A 20,854-nucleotide genomic window follows, 5' to 3' on the forward strand; every position below is an offset into this window, starting at 1 on the left:
TGTATGGTCTTCTGTATTCAAGCGTAAGAAGAGAGCATTTTAATCAACACTAAGTTTAGTATAATTAAAAATGATGCGCTTGCTAAAAATTAAATTAAATTAAATAAAAAAGTTAAACACTCATATTTGACAAAGGGGGCAGTAACATAAAATGGAGTAAAGATAGCCTCTTCAACAAATGGTGTTGGGAGAACTGGACAACTACATGCAAAAAAATGAAACTTGAGCACCAACTTACACCATACGCCAAAATAAATTCAAGGTGGATAAAAGACTTAAATATAAGCTGTGACACCATTAAAGTCCTAGAGGAGAACATTGGCAAGAAAATCTCAGATATTCCACGCAGCAACATTTTTACTGATATGTCCCCTAGAGCAAGGGACATAAAGGAAAGAATAAACAAATGGGACCTCATCAAAATAAAAAGCTTCTGCATGGCTAAAGAAAACAGTATTAAATTAAAAAGACAACCAACTGTATGGGAAACCATATTTGCCAATGATACCTCAGACAAAGGTTTAATCTCCAAAATATACAAAGAACTTACACGACTCCACTCTAGGAAGACATCTAACCCAATAAAAAAAATGGGAAAAGGACTTGAACAGACACTTCTCTAAAGAGGACATACAGAATATCCAGAGACACATGAAGAGATGCTCAATGTCGTTAGCTATCAGAGAGATGCAAATTAAAACCACAAGGAGATACCACTTTACACCAGTCAGGATGGCTATCATGAACAAAGCAACAAACAACAAATGTTGGAGAGGTTGTGGGGAAAAGGGGTCCTTAGTTCACTGTTGGTGGGATTGCAGATTGGTACAACCATTATGGAAAACAGTATGGAATTTTCTCAGAAAAATAAAATCGACCTGCCTTTTGACCCAGCAGCAATTCCACTGCTAGGATTATATCCCAAGAATCCTAAAACATCAGTTTCAAAGAACCTATGCATCACAATGTTCATAGCAGCACAATTTACAATAGCCAAGAGTTGGAAGCAACCTAGGTGCCCATCAGTAAATGAATGGATCCAAAAATTGTGGTACATATACACAATGGAATTCTATGCAGCAGAGAGAAAGAAGGAGCTACTACCCTTTGCAACAACATGGATGGAACTGGAAAACATTATGCTGAGTGAAATAGGCCAGGCATTGAAAGACAAATACCATATGATCTCACCTTTAACAGGAAGCTAAACAACAAAACAAACAAGCAGACAGAATAAAAACAAAGACACTGAAATAGAGAACAAGTGGGCAGTGACCAGAGGGGAGAGGGAAGGGAATTTAAGGGGAAAAATGGGGAGGGATTCTGAGGAACAAGTATGAAAGACACAAGTATGAAAGACAACAAGTATGAAAGGGATGAGGACTGGGGGGGGATGGGAGGGAGGTGGGGAGACGGGGCAGGGGGGGCTGGGATGGGAGAAATAGACAAAAAACTGTACTTGAAAAATAACTAAATAAAATTTTTTAAAAAAGTTAAACACTCAGCCCTGGCTAGTGTGGCTAGCTTTGTTGGAGCGTTGCCTGTAAACTGAAATGTTGCTGGTTCAATTCCCATCCAGGGCACAGGCCTAGGCTGTGGGTTCGGTCCCCAGCTGGGTGGCTTACAAGAGGCAATAGCTCAATGTTTCTCTCTCTCTCTCTCTCTCCCCCCTCCCTTTGCCCCTCTCTAAAATCAGTAAGCACACCCCCAGGTAAGAATTTTTAAAAATGTTTGGAAAAAAATTGGTTGTTGGACCTGAAACCATACCAATGGAATAAAAATCCCAGGTGGGGCCCAGCATCTGCATTTTAACAAACTGCCTGGGACTGGTGACTCTTATGCACATGGAAGACTGAGAACCTTTCTTTTTTCTTTTTCTTTTTTAGGGACCAGGCCAGGTTTATGTCCTAGTCCAGGCTTATTGCAAAGAGCAGAAGAGAAGGCTTGCCAACCTCCAGAGTATCTTCCCACCTGCCCTCTGTTGCCTCAAATATCTTTAGTGACAAATCTTATTCTTGACCCCATAATGGGATGCCAAAGACTTCCCGAGACACTCTTCCCAGGAAAGATGCACACTGGCAAATGGGACTTTTGTTCTGTGGTGTGATGTCTGCTTTCAACAGGGAAAAAGAGCCAACGGAATTATTTATAGCAGCTGACTAGCTTTTACTTTCACCTGTGCTCCAACCAGTACCAGTTGGGCACAGAGATGGTTCTCACCTGCCAACCTTCTGTTCCTGGGCCAGGCACCAGGGCAGGGACTCTGACCAAAGGAGCCTAGCCCTCTGAATGTTTTCTAAATTGAAGTTGCTAGCTTATTTCAATGGGCAGTCTGTATATATTTTCTTCTTGGAAGAAGTGTTAGGCTAGAGAAATGGTCTTTGGCTATACATTACAACCCCTTAGGGAGCTTGTACTAATCCTCACACCCAGGTCTCCTCCCAGATCATTTGGTTTCCAAGTGATTCCAGTGTGTGGCCAAGGTTGAGATTCACTGGCAGTGTTGTCAGAATAGGAGTTCTTTGTAGATGCCCAGGGAAGACCCACTGGCTAAGAGCGCACAAGTTGGACAGGAATCCATAGATGCTGACTGTCCCAGGAGGGCGGTCTGCAGGCTGAGAACAGCCCAGGCGTGTGTGTGTGGGGGGGAGACAGGACAAGTCCGGACGGGTGGGTGAACTGGGGGACGCAGGGCTCCCCCAGGGCTCCAGGGCGCTGGGGAGGCAGCTGCACTGGGTATGTTGGCTGGATCGCCAAAGAATAATCCAAGAAAATGTGCAGTATTTTATAATACCTTTCCAATAATTTTATTAAACCTAGGGGATGATTTAAAAGATGGTATCGTATGCAAGACATATAGTTTTTAAAGTTTAGTAAAAAATAAATCAGAAAACATGTTGTTTCCTTCTAGCTCCTTTGGTGCACTCGCAAAGGATCATGAAAAGGCAGGTTTTAGCTTTTTTTTTTTCACTCCCTTTTTCCAGAAAAGGTGGAATGCAAAATAATAGTGATCTGGGAAAATCCCTGTTTATTTAATTTTTAATTTTAATTTTTTAAAGAAAAATCCTTAGAATTATAATTATTTTAGGCATATTTCTTTTTTTCTTTTTTCATTCAGTATTATTTTATATTAGTGTCGGGGTACAGCATAGTGGTTAAACAATCATACTTTATAAAGAAAGTGTCCCCCGATGGTTCCAGGATCCACCTATCACCATGTGTAGTTATTACAATAAGAAAATCTCTGTTTAATCTGCATTTAGGAATGGGTTAGGGAGGGTCTTATATTACAGCAACACTTTGCAAACAAAAAGAACTTCTCCCTTCTTCATTCCCACACCTTAACGTCAGGTGCAGTTCTGGAGTTTCATCATTTCGGTGTCCGTAGTGCTGGCCAGGATCCCAGCGTATACCTGCCCTTTCACATCAGGAAGATGCTGTGTCGGTCAGCATGCCCATCCAGTCCATTGTCTGAAGGTCAGGGCCCTATGCAGGTCATGTTTTTAGACTTCAGTTTTCACCAGGCCGCTTCCTCCTTGAGAGCCTGCAGCAGCTCCCCAGTGTCTGCTTAATCAAGCCTGATTTTTTGTCTTGACCGAGATTTACTCAGCCTCACCTTGAGCCCCTAGAATTGCCTGTTGATTATCTTACATCTATTTGGTTGGGTACCCTCAGAACATCTTGCAGTTGGCCCAGTATCTCCAACTTACACGTTTCTAAGATCAAATTGGAGTAGAAATCTCTGTAATATTTTCTTTGGTATTTAGGGAGGCCATGAAAACATCCAGGCTTTTAAACTCTTCGTGCTGTGAGTGGATTTTTTAAATGTAATGATCGTCACTAGGTCTGCCGATTCTTTAGCTCACTTCCTCCTTTTTCTCATGTTTACATGATCTCACATTATTGACTCTGGATTTCTTTTTAAGATCCAGCTTATCGCTTTTATAGTACATTTTATTTTTAAATTAAATTTTAATATTAGCCTCACAGAAAATTTAGAGTGTTAGATAAAAAATGGAGTTTGTAATCTGATATTCTTGGATCTTCAGGCTTGAAACATCTGACCTTTCTTTGACCTTTTCTCTCTCTTTGACTCTTTATTTCCCATCACCGGTCAATTCATCTTTAGATGAATTTCATCTGTCTGTCCCCTCCTGTCCATTCCTTCAGCAACAGCCACTGAGACCTTACAATAGACTGTGCCAGTGGCCCACCATTTCATCTCCCTACTTTCAGTCTCTTCCCTTCCCTAAATTTCTGTCCTTAGGTTGCCCCATTCCATCATCTCTTTCTGCTCATGAATAGTCTCTGATGTCTCCCTGTTCCTTTCAGGATAAACCTTGAACTCACTAGCTTGACCTTCAAAAGCCTTTACAATCAGGACCCAAACATACATTTTAGACATAATTAACCCACCGTTGCAAACCCACAGTTGTTCTTGTTCTAGCCCCCAGTCCGAGGACCAGCTCAAGTCATCCCTTCCCCATTCCAGATCATTTCTAGGGCGCAGGAAGGGCGTCCCCTCAGGAAGAGAGCACCGTGATGAGAGTGCAGAGAGTCTACTCCCATCTCTGCAGCCTCCTGGCTGTGTGAGCCTGAGCAGTGCTCGCCATCACGTGGTGCTTCATTATTTCCTATCAAGTGACAGATTATATGCAGCCTCAATTCTTTGCGGCTTTAAGCTTTATTTTTATGTAACTTGAATTTGTAGTACTTCAGGTAGTACTACTTATTGGTCATTTAATCTCCAGTCGAATAGCAATTTTTGAACTATTATTTGGTTCACATGACATCTTTTGTATTTTATATATTAAATTGGTTTTTTCGGTCCTAAACTGAAAATAGTTTTGTTTCTTCAGTTTATGAAAGTAATTCAAGGTAATTTTTAAATATTCATATGATTTAGATAGGTAACAGGTGAAAACTACTCATAATTCTTTACTGGGAACAGGGAAGATTAGAGAGATGTACGGATCCTAAGAAGGGAGTGACTGACTTAAAGTTTTGAGATGAAGAGACCTGGAAGCTAGATCCTTGTGCAAAATAGACATTCACAAGGCAAGGGGGTGAGGAACAGCAGCCTGGTAGTGGAACAGCAAGTATAAAGGCTCAGAGGTGAAACTGTCTGGGATGTTGGGGTCTAGTGAGAAGCTGAGAGCGGCAAAAAGTTGGGGTATCAGAGGGAGAGGTATAGTCCAGAGTAAGCTTGGAGTACAGGCAATGAGGTTTATAGGCAGCGGGAAGCCCTTGAAGACCTTTGCTCAGGGGTTTTCCTGATTGGGGGGAAGAATGGAGGACACTGCTGGCTGGAGATCAGTATGAAGGCGACTCTCCTGGGCCCCAGCCTAGGTTGCGACAGTGGGATGCCAGCCCAAGGCACTGGGATAATGTGAGGAGTGTGTTTTCCGGCCTCATCTGGGCAGAGGAAAGCACCGATGGCTGCAGGGCCAATAGCTCACCAGGACAACTGTGCCGGGACACAGCACTGAGCCATCGCGGTGGGGCCTGAGGCTAAACACAGCAGCAGCCCTGGTTCTGTCTTCGTTTACAATGTCAATATTTTGTTCACCAGGGATGTTGCGTTAATTTTGATTTAAAAAAATATTGTACTGTTATCTCGATTTACTGATTTTGGGGACTCCTTCTTAAAGTTTAATGTTATTTGTTTTACAGAAGATGTGTATTTGTCTTACTTTTTTACACCAATACTCAGTGAAGCACACTGAGGGAGGCACGTGCGGACACAGAGCTAACCTCAGCACAAATCTTGCCCTCCAGCACCGCAGGAAAGAGGTCCCTTCAGCCACCTTCTGACCCATGTGAAACCAGAGGACAGATACAGACAGAGACTGGGTAAGTTACACCAAGTAGCTTTCCTTCGGAAAATTTCTGTCTGGAGGCTGAAGCCTCTGCCCACCACCCATCATTTTGAAACAGAGCATCACTTTTCAGTGCCTAGACTATTATTTGCATGTGACAGAACTTGTCCTTCCACCAGCTTCCCCACTCTGCCCTTTTCGTAGCTGCATCCAGTCCTCGCTCAGCTTCCTCATGCCCACTTCCTCCAGCCTGGCCTTGTGCTTTTATTGATGTTATATTTAGATTTGCAAATTAAGCAGCCAAGTCTGCTTTCATCTAAATGGTGAGTCCACAGTGGAGCTGGCCCAGAAGTGTCGACAGTCCCTACCATGGTGTGATAACCCAAGGAAGCCCCTCAGGCTGAGTGAGCACCGGCCATGCCCTTCACAGATGCAGGTACTGAGGTCCAGAGACGTCATGACGCTTGTCTCAGCCCACACAGCTCTGAATCCTGACTCCTAATTTCACCTGTCATTAAGGTAGTCACAGAAACTTGGCAGTGTGACAGACTTACGGATTTATCGTGGGTCAACCTCGTTTTGTAAGGGGAGAAACTACGCTGCAGGGAAGGGTTGCCGTTGCCCCAGGGTGAGCTAGCTGAGGGTTCTGTCTGCAATTTCCACCGTACCCTGCTTTTCCCTCACCACACATGGCCGGATACTCCTGCCAGAGGAGCAGCTTGTCCATGGCAGGATTGTGTCATCCACAGCCCAGAACCACGGACTCAGTTGAAAGCCCAGTAAGCCCGCCAGCGGTCGGGCTCAGATCATCAACAGCAACATCAGTGAATGCCAGCACTTAATGAGCACGAACGATGTACCAGGTGCTCTGCAGGCATTATCTCATTTAACCCTCACAGTGACAGGTAGGTAGGCCCTATAATTACCCTCATTTTAGAAAATTGTGATAAAAAATAACCACATCAGATTTACCATCTCAGCTCTTTTACAGGCACAGATCAGGGGTGTGTTCACATACACACTGTATATTCACATCCCGGTTTTGATTCTCCCAGTCTTACAGATGAGAAAGTGTTGCTCCCGGAAGTTAATTATTTTCCCCCAGGCTCTTCACCTGGCCAGCAGCAGCGATGGGGTCGAAACCGGGCTGTCTGACTTCAGAGCCTGTGCTTTCAACCATCGCTGGGTGTCACCTGGTAACTTGTTTTAATGTGGTCTCTCCCCTGGGCAGGTGACCAGGTGCCCCTTCAGGCACCTCCCTTTCTGTCCCTGAAGTAGGCATCTAGTCCCTCTACCAGTCAAGTCATTTCTACTGGGGACACGTGTCCCCACCACTGCACTACTGTCCATCCTCAAGGTCAGACTTGTTGCCAGAGGGAAGCATGGAATCTTAGAGGCCTGTTGAAGTCTGTAGGGAAGGGCAGAGAAAAAAGAGCAAGGGACAGATGGCAGGCAGAAGTGGAAAGAGAGGATGGTTCACCCAGGTGGCAGGAGGGAACTCGGCAGGCAGCTCTCTGGGCTCCAGAACATGCTCAGATGCAGCGTGGCTGGGTTCAGCTGGAAGGAGGCCTGACCACCGAAGCCTCACGGGTGCTTTTTCCACACACTCGTCAGAAGGACAGCCTCGGAGTGCTGGCATGGAAGGGACGCGTGCACTTTACCCAGGAGCCTCTCACAGCCTGAGTTGTCTTGTTCACCCTTCTATTAACTAGAGAAAGTAATTCACAGGTTTTTCCAGACGCTCTATCATTTCTTTCTTGTTCCCCTACTGAGATTCGCACATACTTTGTGGTAGTCTCTGGCACGTCCGAACTGCTGATCTGAGTTGGAGGCAGAAACTGGGCTGACCTGGCACAACCACAAGTGGGGAAGATGCTGCTGAAACCCCGAGTCCTTAGAAAACAACCCTGGCACGCTTCCCCGTAGCAGAGGCCTTTGGGCATGGGACCGCCACCCTGAACTGAGGAGAGGATGAGGAAACTATGCTGTGTGGGCTTTAAAAAGCTCTCAGAAGATTTGCCGCTTGGCGTGACAGAAAATGTCACGGTTCTTCCCATCCCCCATCGTAAGGGGTCCTGAAGGGCTGGAACACTTTTCTTCCTCTTCGCACTTGAGAAACCTTTCTGGTCCTTGCCCTCGCCCACCCACACAGCAGGGAGGGGCTTGGGAGAAGGGAATACATCAGCCTGTGAGACTGTGGCTCTCAAATTTGTAATACCAAGCGACAAATAGTTCTAATCATATTTCAGAAAATTCTGAAAATGCAATCTTGTGTACTTTTAGAAAATGAATGTGACTTGAGACTTTGAGTGTATTCTTTTAAAAATTAACCTTGTGGGGGGAGGGGGGAGTTGTGGCTGTGTCTGCTTAGTACACTGCAATGTTGACGCCCACTCGTGGAGCATCCACTTACACCCCACAGTGTTTTCAGGGACTGTAGAGTATGGAATGGCATTTCCCATATATTGCAAAAGAAACTGACTCATCGTAAGCTCATTTCACTGGGCTCTGAGTAAAAAAAGGATATGGGCAAGTGTGATGTGTAGGAATGCAAGTGGAGGGAAGCATTGTAATTCTTAGAAACCATTTGGAAACATTTCTCAAAAACACATTTTTAAAAACTTTGAAACAATATCTAGTTGGTCAAACAAGAGTAGGATCACGGGTCCCCTAAATGTACTATTTTATGGTAAGTATGAAAAATAATTTCACTATCCTTTTTTTATCGTGGTAAAATGCATGTAGTATGAAACCCGCCCTGCCAGCCTTTTCAAGGTGTTCAGCTCCAGGTGTGTAGCACGTTCCAGGGCTGTGCCGTCACCAGCACTGCCTGGCGGCACTGCGCTCCCATCAGCCCAGAAGGAAGCCCCAGCACAGGAAGCGGTCTTTAGCAGTTGTGAAGCAGATTTGTTTCTCAATGAACTTTTGGGGTAGTGACATCAATGGCTTTTGCTTTAGTTATTTTAAGAGGTTGTCTTCAGAATTCATGAGGTATATTAGGCTCGACTGTCTGGGGTTGATTTGGCAACTGTGATGATCTTCCAATGTGGAGATAATATGAAATCAGAAGTCTTTCCATAGTAGAAAGAGAACTTTGACCCTGAACAGGTTATAGAGACCAGTTTAAAGACAAAATACTCACATATATGGAGAGGGTTCTCTTTTTTGATGATTTAGCATTACATTTTCCATGTTCCTTTTTGACGAAAAAGGGAGAGAAACCCCCCCGGCCCCAGCCCGCACTCAATCCACTGAGCTACACCAGCCAGGGCTGGAAGTGTATTTCTTATGCTTATATTTGGTTCTCCAGTATTTACTTGAACTAAAATATTGTAAAATGACTGTTTTCTTCCTGTTCAGTACTGAATATGGACATTAACATGCTTTATGTGCTTGAAAGATCATTCTTCTACAGCTTTTTATGCTTTGAACCAAGTGAAGTTATCAAGTAAACAACAATAAAACATGGAACATGGGAGGACATTTCTTCTAACTTTGAGCTCCACTCTCTAATCCTCTAGTGCAAGCACCCTTAGTCACGGCCCCACCCTGGGAATTCCCGCACTGAGGCGTGGCCTCCCTGCCCTGACCTTTCCCTCTTTCTTATCATCACTTTCCTGAACAATATCCCATTCTTTCAGCTCACAGCTGTTATCGAGCTCCCCTGTGTGTGGGAGGTAGAAGAGCACCGCTCTCTGCCCACTTGGTGCGAGTTGACATTAGGTCAATGTCAGATCCATGATTCCTGCCTGAGTGTTAGTGACAGAAAATGACAGAAATGACGCCTAAGCCCATTACACTTAGTGGTATTTAATTCTGAACCAGGACTCAGAGACATGGCCTTATTCCAAGTAGAAGCCTCTCTGCTGACACAATTTGGGGCGTCAGGAAAGCCCAGGCCAGAAGGATTTGGCTGGGCTCCAGGGGAGGGGGAGAAGAGGGGTGGGCATTCCCTGAGCTCTTTCTCTCTAGTCAGCATAGTTACTATTACAACAACCCCTATTATGACATATATTACCATTCCCATTTTCCGGTTGATAAAGCTGCAGCTAAGAAAAGATTGTGACCTTTTCAAAGACCATGAGCTAGTAAGCGCAGACTAAGTATCCAAACCTGGGTCTGCCTGATTCCAACGTCCACCTGCTTCCCAGCACAACAAAACACCTCTCTGGGGCACCTCTTAAATTACACCCCAGCGATCCTGCATTCTCAGTCTACATGGAAGACCAACTCTGCTCTTCATAGTTATGACTCATTTTCAGATTACACAAACTATTGTGGGTGCATTTTGTTTTATTTTATTTTATATCTTATCTTATTATTTTGACTGGAAGCAATGCTTTACCCTCCACTCCTTGCAGCCATTTGGCCTCCATGGACCACCCCCTGCCCCACCCCCCAACAGCAGAAGGACCTGACCCGAAAGGGTAGTGGTGTGTCTGAGGGTCATTTGCATTCACTTGCAGAATGAAGGAACAGGAACACCCCTTGAGCCTGACATAGGGAGAGACCTTCCCGGACAAGGTGATAAGCCTGGCACAGCCTGTACGAACTCTCTGTCTCTCAGTAGAGAAGTATTCCAGGCCTAAGGCCTGTGGGGTTTTGCAGCAATGCAGTTGAGTGGGGTTTTGAAATACCATGCACACGAGACTGCCTTTCCCAGCAATTCTGCATTAGAATTTCTTCATTAAATGTCTCTCTCCCCAGTAGACCTTGTGTTCCTCAAGGGCAGTGATCACATCAGTGCCTGCAGTATAGTAAATGCCGGATAAATGTTTCTTGCCCGAAGACTGAGGGATGAATGAGTGGAGCAGTGAATCACTGATCAGAGGGGAGGGGCACTGGGGGGCTGGATGACACATAGACACACACACCACAGTGTGATGTTAGCCAGAGGGAAATGGGGGTGGGGTGGGTGGAGGTGGGTGAGGGGGAAATGGGGACCGAAAGAGATTCCGCTTGGGGCTATGGGCACACGATGTGGTATGCAGATGTCTTGTTGAATTGTATACTTGAACCCTGTTTGGTGTTATGAACCAATGTCACTCTAATAAATTCAATAATTTTTTAAATAAAAAAAAGAAGGAAAAGATAAGAAAAAGAAAGCAACTGCAGTGGTGCTAAGTCTCAACATAATAAGATACCTAAATTTGGCGCTTGATGAGCAGAGCATTCTTTAACAATGCGTAGCAGTAGGGTATGAAACACATCTCAGTGAGCACGGGATTCAAGTTTGGGCCTGGACACATGCAGAAGCCTGAAATGCTGGCAGCATGACTCTACAGAGCTTCACTGGGGATTCTGACTAGTACATTAGTTGCCTTTTAATTTTAAAAAAGTTGAGAAAAAAATTAGAATACCAACTAAGCTACAATGTTTTATTGGCCAGGAAATGATACAAGAAAAAGAAAGAGTGTATAACCTACATTCAGGTGTAGTTAGTTCTAGAAAGGGCTTTGCAGGTGTGAGCTTGAACCAGAAACTTCACTTCTCTGGGCCTTGGCTTTCTTACCTGAGAAATAAAGCGGCTGAACAGATGGTCTCTCAGTCCTTGACAGGCGAACCTCTATGATCTGGGCGGGGCCTTTTCTACTGATGTCTGTGCCCCTACACACTCCAGAGGGAGGTGGGTCAGCCTCATAGCCCATGGAATCTGTGGCCAGCACAGGCTACATCATTTCTGGGGCCCAGTATACATGAAAATTTAGGGCCCCTTGATGAAATTATTCAGAATTTCAAGAGTGCTATAGCAGAGCACAAAACCAAGCACAGGGCTCTTGGAGTGCAGGCCCTATGTGAGTGCACGGTCACATTATCAGGACTCTCTGTGGCCTCCACTGTGTTTCCTACACTGTGGGAAGGAATGAGATCTGGATGGAGCGGGTCTGGGGCCCCAGCTAGCCCAGGGGAGGTAGGGATACCCCTAGGGTTATGAGTTCCTTTCTCAGGAAAGCGGCTAATGGGGAAGCATGATTCACTAAGGAGGGACAACATGTCCCTGAAACTAGCTTCCTTGCCTTGCTTTTAAAATGAGCAGTGAAACAGCCAAGCTGGACTGAGGAAAAATGGCCTGTTTTGGATCTGGACCATAAAGGGTTGCAAAAACATCTGAGTTCAAAGTAAGCCTACAGGTGTAGCTCCTGATGGATGCCCTTCCAGAAGGGAGACGAGGCAGGACAGGCAGGAGGAGGTGAGTAAGAGCAGGAGAGCAGGGGCAGATAATCCTTAGCTGTCTGGTTAAGTGGACTTAAAAGGTTTCCTCGGCGAGGCCATTTCTATAATTGGCAAGAGCACCAGAGCTCCATCAGCTTGGAGGCAGAATCTAGGATGAACCAGGAGGCCCGAGCATCTGACACTGCATCAGGCAGCAGTCCCACACCAGCTTGGATCCCCCACATGTATACCCTCTCACCATTCTTAATAGTGTAAGAGAATCAGGAAAGCTGTTTCCTGACATCAGGATGAGATCAATACCAATTTAAAAGTCCGGGGGAAATAGAGGATTACTTTATAATAGAACTAGAATAAGCTTTTTGTTGTTGTTGTTGTTGTTGTTAAGTAGCACCCTTGGAACCCATCCGTCCATCAGTTTCAGAAAACACACATCACTGGCCACAAGGAGACCAGGAAGGGCGAATACTGCATTAGGAACTACCCCAGCTGGTGGAGGGGTTACTCCATATCCATGCCTCACAGACACAGCTGCAGAATCTTCATGTGTCGCTGAGAAGATATTAAAGGATGGACAAGCAAATACACGTCACCTCCCTCCATCCCTTGACCTTTTATCAAACTGTCCCACCCATAGACCTCAGGGCCACGCACACTTCTCCAGGACAACAGCTGCATGTCTGCATCTGTCCACTGTTTTGCCACTGGGGCAGATCCATAACCCCCTGAGCTTCTAAAGGGCTATGTTATTATTTAATTTGCTTTTTGTCCCAACTCTAAGGGTTTCCACTCAAGGCCCATCAAGTCTACTTACAGAGGTAGAAACAGAGACTGTTCTGAGACGACCTTATGTCTGGATACTTTTCCTGTTCCCATATCTCTGCCCGGGAGAGGGCAACATATACCGCAGTGGTGCATGTGGTTTGTGGAATCTAGTTTTGTTGAACATGAAAATTGAAAAAAAAAAACCCAACAAACCTCATGCCATGACTGGTATGTCTCAGTGGATTAGGCATGGCCCTGAAAAGGGAAAGGTCTTTGGTTTGATTCCCGGTCAGGGCACACGCCTGGGTTGTGGGATCAGTCCACAGTGGGGGTGCATGTGAGAGGCAACCAGTCGATGTTTCCCTCACACACTGATGTTTTTCTCCCTCCTTTCCCCTCTCTCTAAAACCACATTGAAATATAGGCCTAAGTACTTCTAGCCCTTCCCCTTGAGAACCCCTTACTCAAACCTTCCCAGACAGAAGAAAATCAGACCAGTAAGCAGAGGCTGCATCAACTGCAAAGTTACACATATTATATTCTAAACTTTAAGTACAAACTGTCAGTATAGAAACATACTAACGAATATGTGCTTCTTGGTCTGAATCAGAGCTTTTCGACAGTGGCACTACTGACATTTTGGGCTGGACAATCCTTAGCTGTGAGGACTGCTCTGTACAATATAGGATGTTTAGAAGCACCCCTGGCACCTACTACTGAGTGTCTGTAGCACCACCTCCCCCATTATGAAAATCAAATGTCCCCTTGAGGGCAAAAATGTCCCTGGTAGAGAACCTCTGATCTAAATGGCGCAGCTATGTCTTGGGGGATGGCAGGGGAAGGCTACTGCTCTAGGGTCTATTAAAAAGCCAAAGAAAGCCATCCAGTGTTTCAATTTCCCTATAACAAGCTGCCATTTAATTTCTCTTTTCCTCAATCATAGTCTTTGACAAGCCTATATTTCTTGATGTCATTGCATAAGGGCAGTAGTTAGATCCTCTTTGAAAGTGAACCAAACTAGTACATTCTACACAGAACAGAAGAGGTTAGTCATCTGTGGGGAAAAACCAGAGATTGTCTATAAATGTGCGCCTAAAGTGCTTGGCACCCACCCAGTACAGGAGGCAGGGCTGGAATGTGTTGTGGTTCAGTTCTTGGAAACCTCATTAATTGTGTCATAGCCCATTTAGAGACCGGTTTCATGCAGAGGAAGGAGCTGTTCAGGCATGGCACCCAGGTGATCACTGGATTCAGGAGAGTGTGCCTTGGATATGTGGGCTCTGGTTTAGGGTTTTCCTGGCACAGCCATAGGTGAGAAAGAATGCCTTGAGTTTCCTTAGCTGGTAATCCTGAATCCCCACATACTAAGCAAATTTCTAATAATGTGGCTCCCAGGTATCTTTTCCACAAGGACAAAGATGCTTTGTCTGAGTATTTCATCCATCTGTGTGACGCAAGATGGCCTAGCTGAGTGGATTCTCAGATGGTACCATGCAGCGTGAAGATACTGGGAAGCCACAGTTCCCAGGAAGTCTATCTTAGCTCTACCATCAGGCGCTGTGCCTCCTTTTCCCCCTCCTAAATCAGCACTGGCCTCTAACCTAAGCTTATAAAGAACATGAGGAGAGATGCTCCCAGGTAGATGTATGTGAACTGAAGAAAAGTGGCTCTATGCACCATGAGCCCCTGGACAGCTACCTGCTCTGCATGCCTCTCCAGTGAAAGGGGGGTTGGATCTGCTACCAAGAGTAGGTGAGACAGTAGGGAGTTATAGTGATTATGAACAAATATTATTCAGTGCACTGCGGCCCATGTTACCTTACTTGGTCTTCCCAACAAGCCTGTGAGGAAGGCATCTCTAGTTTTATTTGACAGTTGAGGAAACTGAGGCTTAGGGAAGTTGAGGGTCTTTCTCCAGAACCATAACTATTAACTGGCAATTGAAGACCAGCCCTTTTGGGATCCAATTGCATTATCCTTCTAAATATATCAGAACTACATTCTAGCTAACTCATGTGGATGTTGTCTAGAATCATTCTCTGACCCTGTGTTCAAAGATGGGCAGCTTTAAAAGCAATAAGAAAAGAGTTTTAAAATATTGTGAAAACTGCCATGGCTGGTGTGGCTCAGTGGACTGAGTGCTGGCCTGCAAAGCAATGGGTTGCTGGTTTGATTCCCAGTCAGGGAACATGCCTAGGTTGCAGGCCAGGTCCCCAATAGTGGGGCACTCGAGAGGCAACCACACATTGATGTTTCTCCCTCTCTCTTTCTGCCTCTCTTCCCTACTCTCTAAAAATAAATAAATAAAGTCTTTAAAAATATTGTGATATATCAAACACATCCATAATTCAATCAGGACATATTTCCTGAGGATCATGGGATAAAATAATAGTATTATGGATGTAACATATGTTAAACATGGTTTCCATGCTTAAAGAATCACACAGTGTCAGAGTTGAGAAGGTTTTTGGGAATTGTCTGGTCTGAACTCCTCATTTTGTAGGTGGGAGCACAGGGGTGATGAGATTCTATCCAGGATGTCTCTATCCAGAAAAGGAAAGACAAGGGCATACATGAAGCATCATAAAAGAAAGACTACAGCATAAGTGGAGGTGCCCAGAGAAGGATGAATCAGAATTCCAGCTGCTGCTGCTAACTGTTGACAGAAACAAGGAGGACCAGTGAGAGTGCTAAGTGGCAGAAAGGTGAAATGAAGGTGAATTTGTTTCTGAAGAACTGATATTGGCAAGTCAAGTAACTGAAATGCCAACTGACCATTCCAAGACCTGAGAAGAGAAGTCATATCCCAGAACCTGTTCAATGAGATCTCCAAGTGAGAGAGTCACAGCATTAAGACCCAGACACCTGTGGCAGGACTTTGTTGTGCTCACCAGTATTATTAGCCACTTAGATTAAGGCAGAGAAGCAATGGTGGCCACATCTACAGTCTGTACAAAGCTTGATGCCACAAATGCCAGAATCAACATGTAAAATAACTGAAATAGCCAGAAGGAAGAACTGAAACTAACATGAGATTTATCAAGGATCAATGTAAATGTCCTGTTTGTGTTCATGAAATCAATTGCGAACTTACGGAATTAATAAAAATAACAATATTAATATTGATAACTACCATTTTAAAATCCAATCATTATTATGTGTGAGGATCACTATGTATCACTGCTTCACAAAATAATTTATTTAATCCTTTCAATAGCCACAGGAGATTGGTACAGCTGTATTAGCTGGAGGAGAGAAACTGGGACCAAGGAGATTAAATAACGTTTCTAAAGTTATACATATGTTAGTTTGACTGAAAAATACCATACTCTTTAACCAATAAGATGAAGGTTGGGAGACTTGGCTTAATCAGACTTATGTCCAAGACCCTTTGTATTTGTTAAACTAAGTGAAACTACAAAGAAATATGCAAGCACAGATGATGAGTCTCTGGGAGGTTATTAAAAGTATACAAACGTAAAATTTCCTTTTCAGACTGGCTTCACTAACTTGAAAAGAATACAGTCAATGTGATCAGGACTAGACATTTTGAAATGTTAACCTAGAAGTGTAAACTTTTTATGATCATAGGAATGTGGAAGGATTGAGAACCCAGGTCCTACCTGGGTTTCTGATGATATTATCTTATAAAATCCAGGGAAAGCCATGGCTAAGAATCAACTAAAAGATCCTGTGAGTTTATGAATTCCTACTAACAGACAAACCTACTTTATATTGTTCTGCAGTGGGAGAAAAGAGAGAGGATCTGTGCTCACATATTTCTGTGGTCACATATAATTCAGCCACCTTGCCTTCCTCAATTCTTCCACAGCAGAAAGTCTCAGGGTGAATATTTATCCCCAGTGGTGTTCAACTGGGAACCTTCTCTTTCTCCTTCATTTTGAGAATCTCTTCTTTGTTCCCATCCTGCCGGCCCTCCTTTCCTTGGTTGATTCTACTTGTTTCCCCTCCTGGTCACTCCTTCTGCTTCCAGTTTCTTTTCAGGAATATACCCCTTGGATCAGGGCCATCCCTTTTAACCACCTTTGGTGGATACTCATTGTCTTTCTATTTTTTGTGCCTAAGAATTTAAGCAAAGTTTCATATAAACTTTGATAAACCTAGGAGCATAAACACAGCTCTTCGCTTATATTGTCATCTGGTGTCAAATAATTGTATATTTAGACAACCTTTTGAATTGGAATCAGTCATAGAAGATACGAACCACAGAGATGAAGTATTTCATTGACCTATTTCTCATTATTCCATCAAATTACATAAAAAGATTTAAGATGGTGCTTCAAGTCCATTGAGCTTACAGTTTCAGTTCTTTGAAAAGTGCCACGTTGACAATGAACTGTTTATCAAAACAGGTCAATTCGGTAAAGACAACTGGGTAACCAAGTGGGAAAAAAGTTATTTCTGCCTAAGCAGATGAGTGCAGTGTATGATTATCCACAATATAATCTTGGTTTTCTACCCCATAATCTATGGTTGTATATTACCTATGGACTGCTCTGTCATCAAGCTGGACTTTGTCCCAGAGGGAGGAACCATCAAGTGATTTATGTTCTGTTGCCTTTCTTTATTTAAATTCCCATCTGAATTTCCTGAAAGAGGTGCCAAGACTTAGTATAGCTCTAATATCTCTGAAAAGGACCTTTAAAAACCCTCCTGCTCATTGAAAGAAGCCCTAGTATCCATTCGTTGTTAGGTTTTTTGGCATGTCTTTCCTACCTCTCCCTTCCCTTCTCTTGTCACTGCTGTGCCCCAATCCAGGATCACAACACTAAATGCTCATGCTACTTAACTGCCCCTCACCTACTAATATCCTTGCTTCCAGATTCTTTCCCCTGCCAGTCCATCCTGCCAACATCCCATAAGCTTGCTTGCATGACATCTCTGACAGTGTAAGCCACTCTCCAACTCTGCAGTTAGAGCCCTCACACTGTCTTTTGTAATCTGGCCCCATCCTACATATCCAACCTCAGCAGGAACTTCTGGTTCCACATGCCCTACTCTGTAGTCTCTGTTGGAGAGGAAGCTCACAAATGGACCATACTCAAGTCCAGCTCCAAGTGTCAGCTTCTGTATTTATTTCCTCCCTCCCAGCATATAATGCTTTTTCTTGACCTGTTTTGATCTTACCTGCCTCTCAAGGCCCACCTCTTTTTTAAAAAATTAAATCTATTGGGGTGACATTGGTTAATAAGATCATATAGGTTTCAAGTGTATATTTCTAAGATACATGATCTGTATACCAAACTGAAAAGCTTCAGCACAGCAAAGGAAACCACCAACAAAACAAAAAGGCAGCCAACCGAATAGGAAAAGATATTTTCAAAGCGCAGCTCTTGAAGCAAGCATCTTCTCCCCAAAACCTTCTCCAGCTGCTCTAGTTCTTTTCTTTTATTCATTTAGTCACTTATTCCCTCCATTGTTTTACCTGCTCCCCTCCCATGAGGGTGTAGAGACTTGAGGCCGAGGGCCAGACCGAGGTGTCTCCCCGTCCGCCATCACCGCAGATCACACAGAAAACTCACAACGTGCCCTCAAAATGGCCGACCGCGCCGCCGCCGCCTGCTGACTCCAAATCAGCAGTTCCTTTCGAACTGTTGTTCCCCAAGCACCGACCAGGTATAAGACCCACATTCTAACTGCGAAGGGTAGTCCTTCTGCCAATTTCAGACTAGTTTCTCTTAAATTTGGTCTCAAAAGCTCTAGTTCTCCTTGATATTTGTGATAACTTACTTGCTACACCTGTCACTTCACCGCATGAAAAATGGACGTTTGAATGGCAGTTGGAGTATAAAACAGTCATTGAACATTTAAAAGTTCCAGTCTCCAAAAACCAGGGTGCCATTGCAATGAAATAAAAGAGGACTTTCCAAATCAAAATTTGGGAAGTTCTCTTTTCCATAGATCAAAGAAGTGTCTTGATTCTTGCCCCTGGGTCATTTCTGGTAGATTCTTTCTAAGTGGATTTTTATAGATAATTGTTACACTGACCTGAGGACATGAGAAAAACAGAGGACGTGAGAAAAACAGATCTAATCTCCCAAAACACTTGGAATATATACCTACAAACTAAAGAGGAGACAGTAAAACTGCAATGAATACAAGTGATTACAACAATTCTTAACATTACAACCGACAGTGAAACTGTTGAGGATTAGATTAGACTTTTCCTTAGAAAAAGCTTATTGTATTTAGACTCTGAAAGCTGACTTTTTATAGAATATAAACCTTTGGCATTTATTTTTATTGTCTCTCCAGAGCTTTACACTTTGTCACTGGCAAGAGCCAGCTAGAATAAGCCTACTTGTTGCTATGTAATTCCTCAAAAATTCTGTCCAAATTCTTACAGGAATTGCCGCCCACTGCCTTAGAACTAGCAAATATTCCAGGATTTCAGTTTTTCTGAGATGCACTAATATCATTGGGAAAAAGCAGAAGAAGAAGGAAGAGAAAAGAAGAAGTAGTGGATGGGGAAAATCTTACCTCAGCTTCTGACTGGCAGGGACGGTTATTTTATTAAGCTTGTCCATTCTTTTTGGTAATGATATCAGCCACAAATAACCGTCTAGTGGTAATGTCAGCAGTCCCTGGCCCTCCTAGGGAGTAGCATGGTAAACCTGGGCTCTCAAGGGCCACGGGCACTTGAGTCTGACTTCTGAGCGTGCAGGCTGCTGGCAAACACCCTTGTACCAGGAAGAAGTAAAACTTGCTCGAACACATAGTCAAGTTTCATGTTTCTACACAATCATGTGATCTGGGTAGCCAGCCAGTTTGGCTGACTACTCCGCATTGTGTAAACTTTAATAGTGAAACCTATTGGACATGCAAATTTCTTTCCAGCTGCTTTCTTTTATAACCAGATTTGTAACCAGGTCAGGGCAAGCTATGGCTGGTCACTACTTCCTGTTGTCTTCACCACATCTAGTCCTGTTTTCAGCAGGTGTGATGCTGTCCCCAGCAGTTTCCTGGGCTCCAGAAAAAGCAGAATAATCAATTTCATCTGGTTTCTTTGGAACTTTATGTTCATTTGCATTAAATCATGGGTAAACTTTTCCACTTGAAGAACCATGATATGAAAATGAAATTTTTATATTGTTCTGCTCACCCCTTCCACTTCCCAAATATTTTTAAAGTAAATATCAGAGTTGGCAATGACACAGTATACTCAGGTAACAGTCTACTCAGAGAATTAGACTTTTTCTGAAGATCCAGTTAAAACAGAATGGACAATTCTCTAGGCAAGGTAGAAATAGACAGGTGATCTGGGAAAGGGGAGAAGAGCTCCACATGAGATGTGTGTCCTCCTTATCAGGCTACTGGAGTCAGGAGTTATGCTCATAGCCAAGTACTTTCAAGCAAACCCAGTATGTGCCCAAGAATCAGCTGAGAACAAATCTAACAATCCTCCTGATAATGCAATTCTGACATCTTGGAAGTCCTCCAAAAAGCAGGTGCCACTCTTCTCACTGCCTTTGTCCCCTTCTGCACTCATCCACTGTTTGCTTTCATCCCCGTGGCATGCAGACCTGGGACCAGAAACTGTGTCCTGAGCACAGCAGGTGGGGCAAGGAGCAGGGAGGAGGGAAGCACACCTGCAGGGGCTGAACCATCCAGAAAGGTCCACTTCCTTTCTGAAAGGCTTGACTGTTCCTTTTACCTGTTCTGAAAACTGTTATTTAGAGAGCATAAGTCAGTTTAGGGTCAGGGAGGGAAGAAATGAAAGGAACCATTATTTTAATACCTGGACATACTTCCCTGAAGCCAGCAGGAATGCCCTTCTGACCTTTGTGAAGAAGGTACACATTTCCCACATTATCCAGGTGACCAGTCCTCTCCTGGGTCTGAAAAATACACAGAAAGTACAAAGTAGAGGGACCCCACGTACCTCTCCTCTTACAGACTCCAAGAGAGAGAGGGAAGAGACAAAGGAGAGGAAGAGGAGAAGAAAGGCAGCAGCAACAACTATAGAAGTGGAAGCAGTAAATGGATTTCTTCCCTCCTGTGCCTCTCCTTTGTACAGAAGTTCTGTATTTCTACAGATAAATCTTAATTATCCACCTTCATGTGCTGCCTCTGAATTT

The 20,854-nt window shown here is 43.9% G+C and overlaps 1 protein-coding gene across 2 annotated transcripts in view; it reads right to left on the bottom strand.

Annotated features, from left to right (window-relative positions):
• BLNK (B cell linker) overlaps window positions 1-19,539 on the bottom strand; it is a 75,772-nt gene extending 56,233 nt beyond the window's left edge. The window contains exon 1 of one of the 2 annotated variants that reach the window (XM_037138914.2): window positions 19,257-19,539. In XM_037138914.2, the coding sequence (XP_036994809.1) occupies window positions 19,257-19,303 (47 nt within the window). In that variant the 5' untranslated portion in view covers window positions 19,304-19,539. Of the gene's footprint in view, window positions 1-18,201; window positions 18,282-19,256 lie in introns of those variants that run through there. The other variant, XM_037138913.2, reaches the window with a different exon arrangement.
• Window positions 19,540-20,854: the final 1,315 nt, after the last annotated feature.

This window comes from Artibeus jamaicensis, unplaced genomic scaffold (genome assembly GCF_021234435.1).
Source record: "Artibeus jamaicensis isolate MK-2021 breed Jamaican fruit bat unplaced genomic scaffold, CSHL_Jam_final contig_252, whole genome shotgun sequence".
Lineage (NCBI taxonomy): Eukaryota > Metazoa > Chordata > Mammalia > Chiroptera > Phyllostomidae > Artibeus > Artibeus jamaicensis.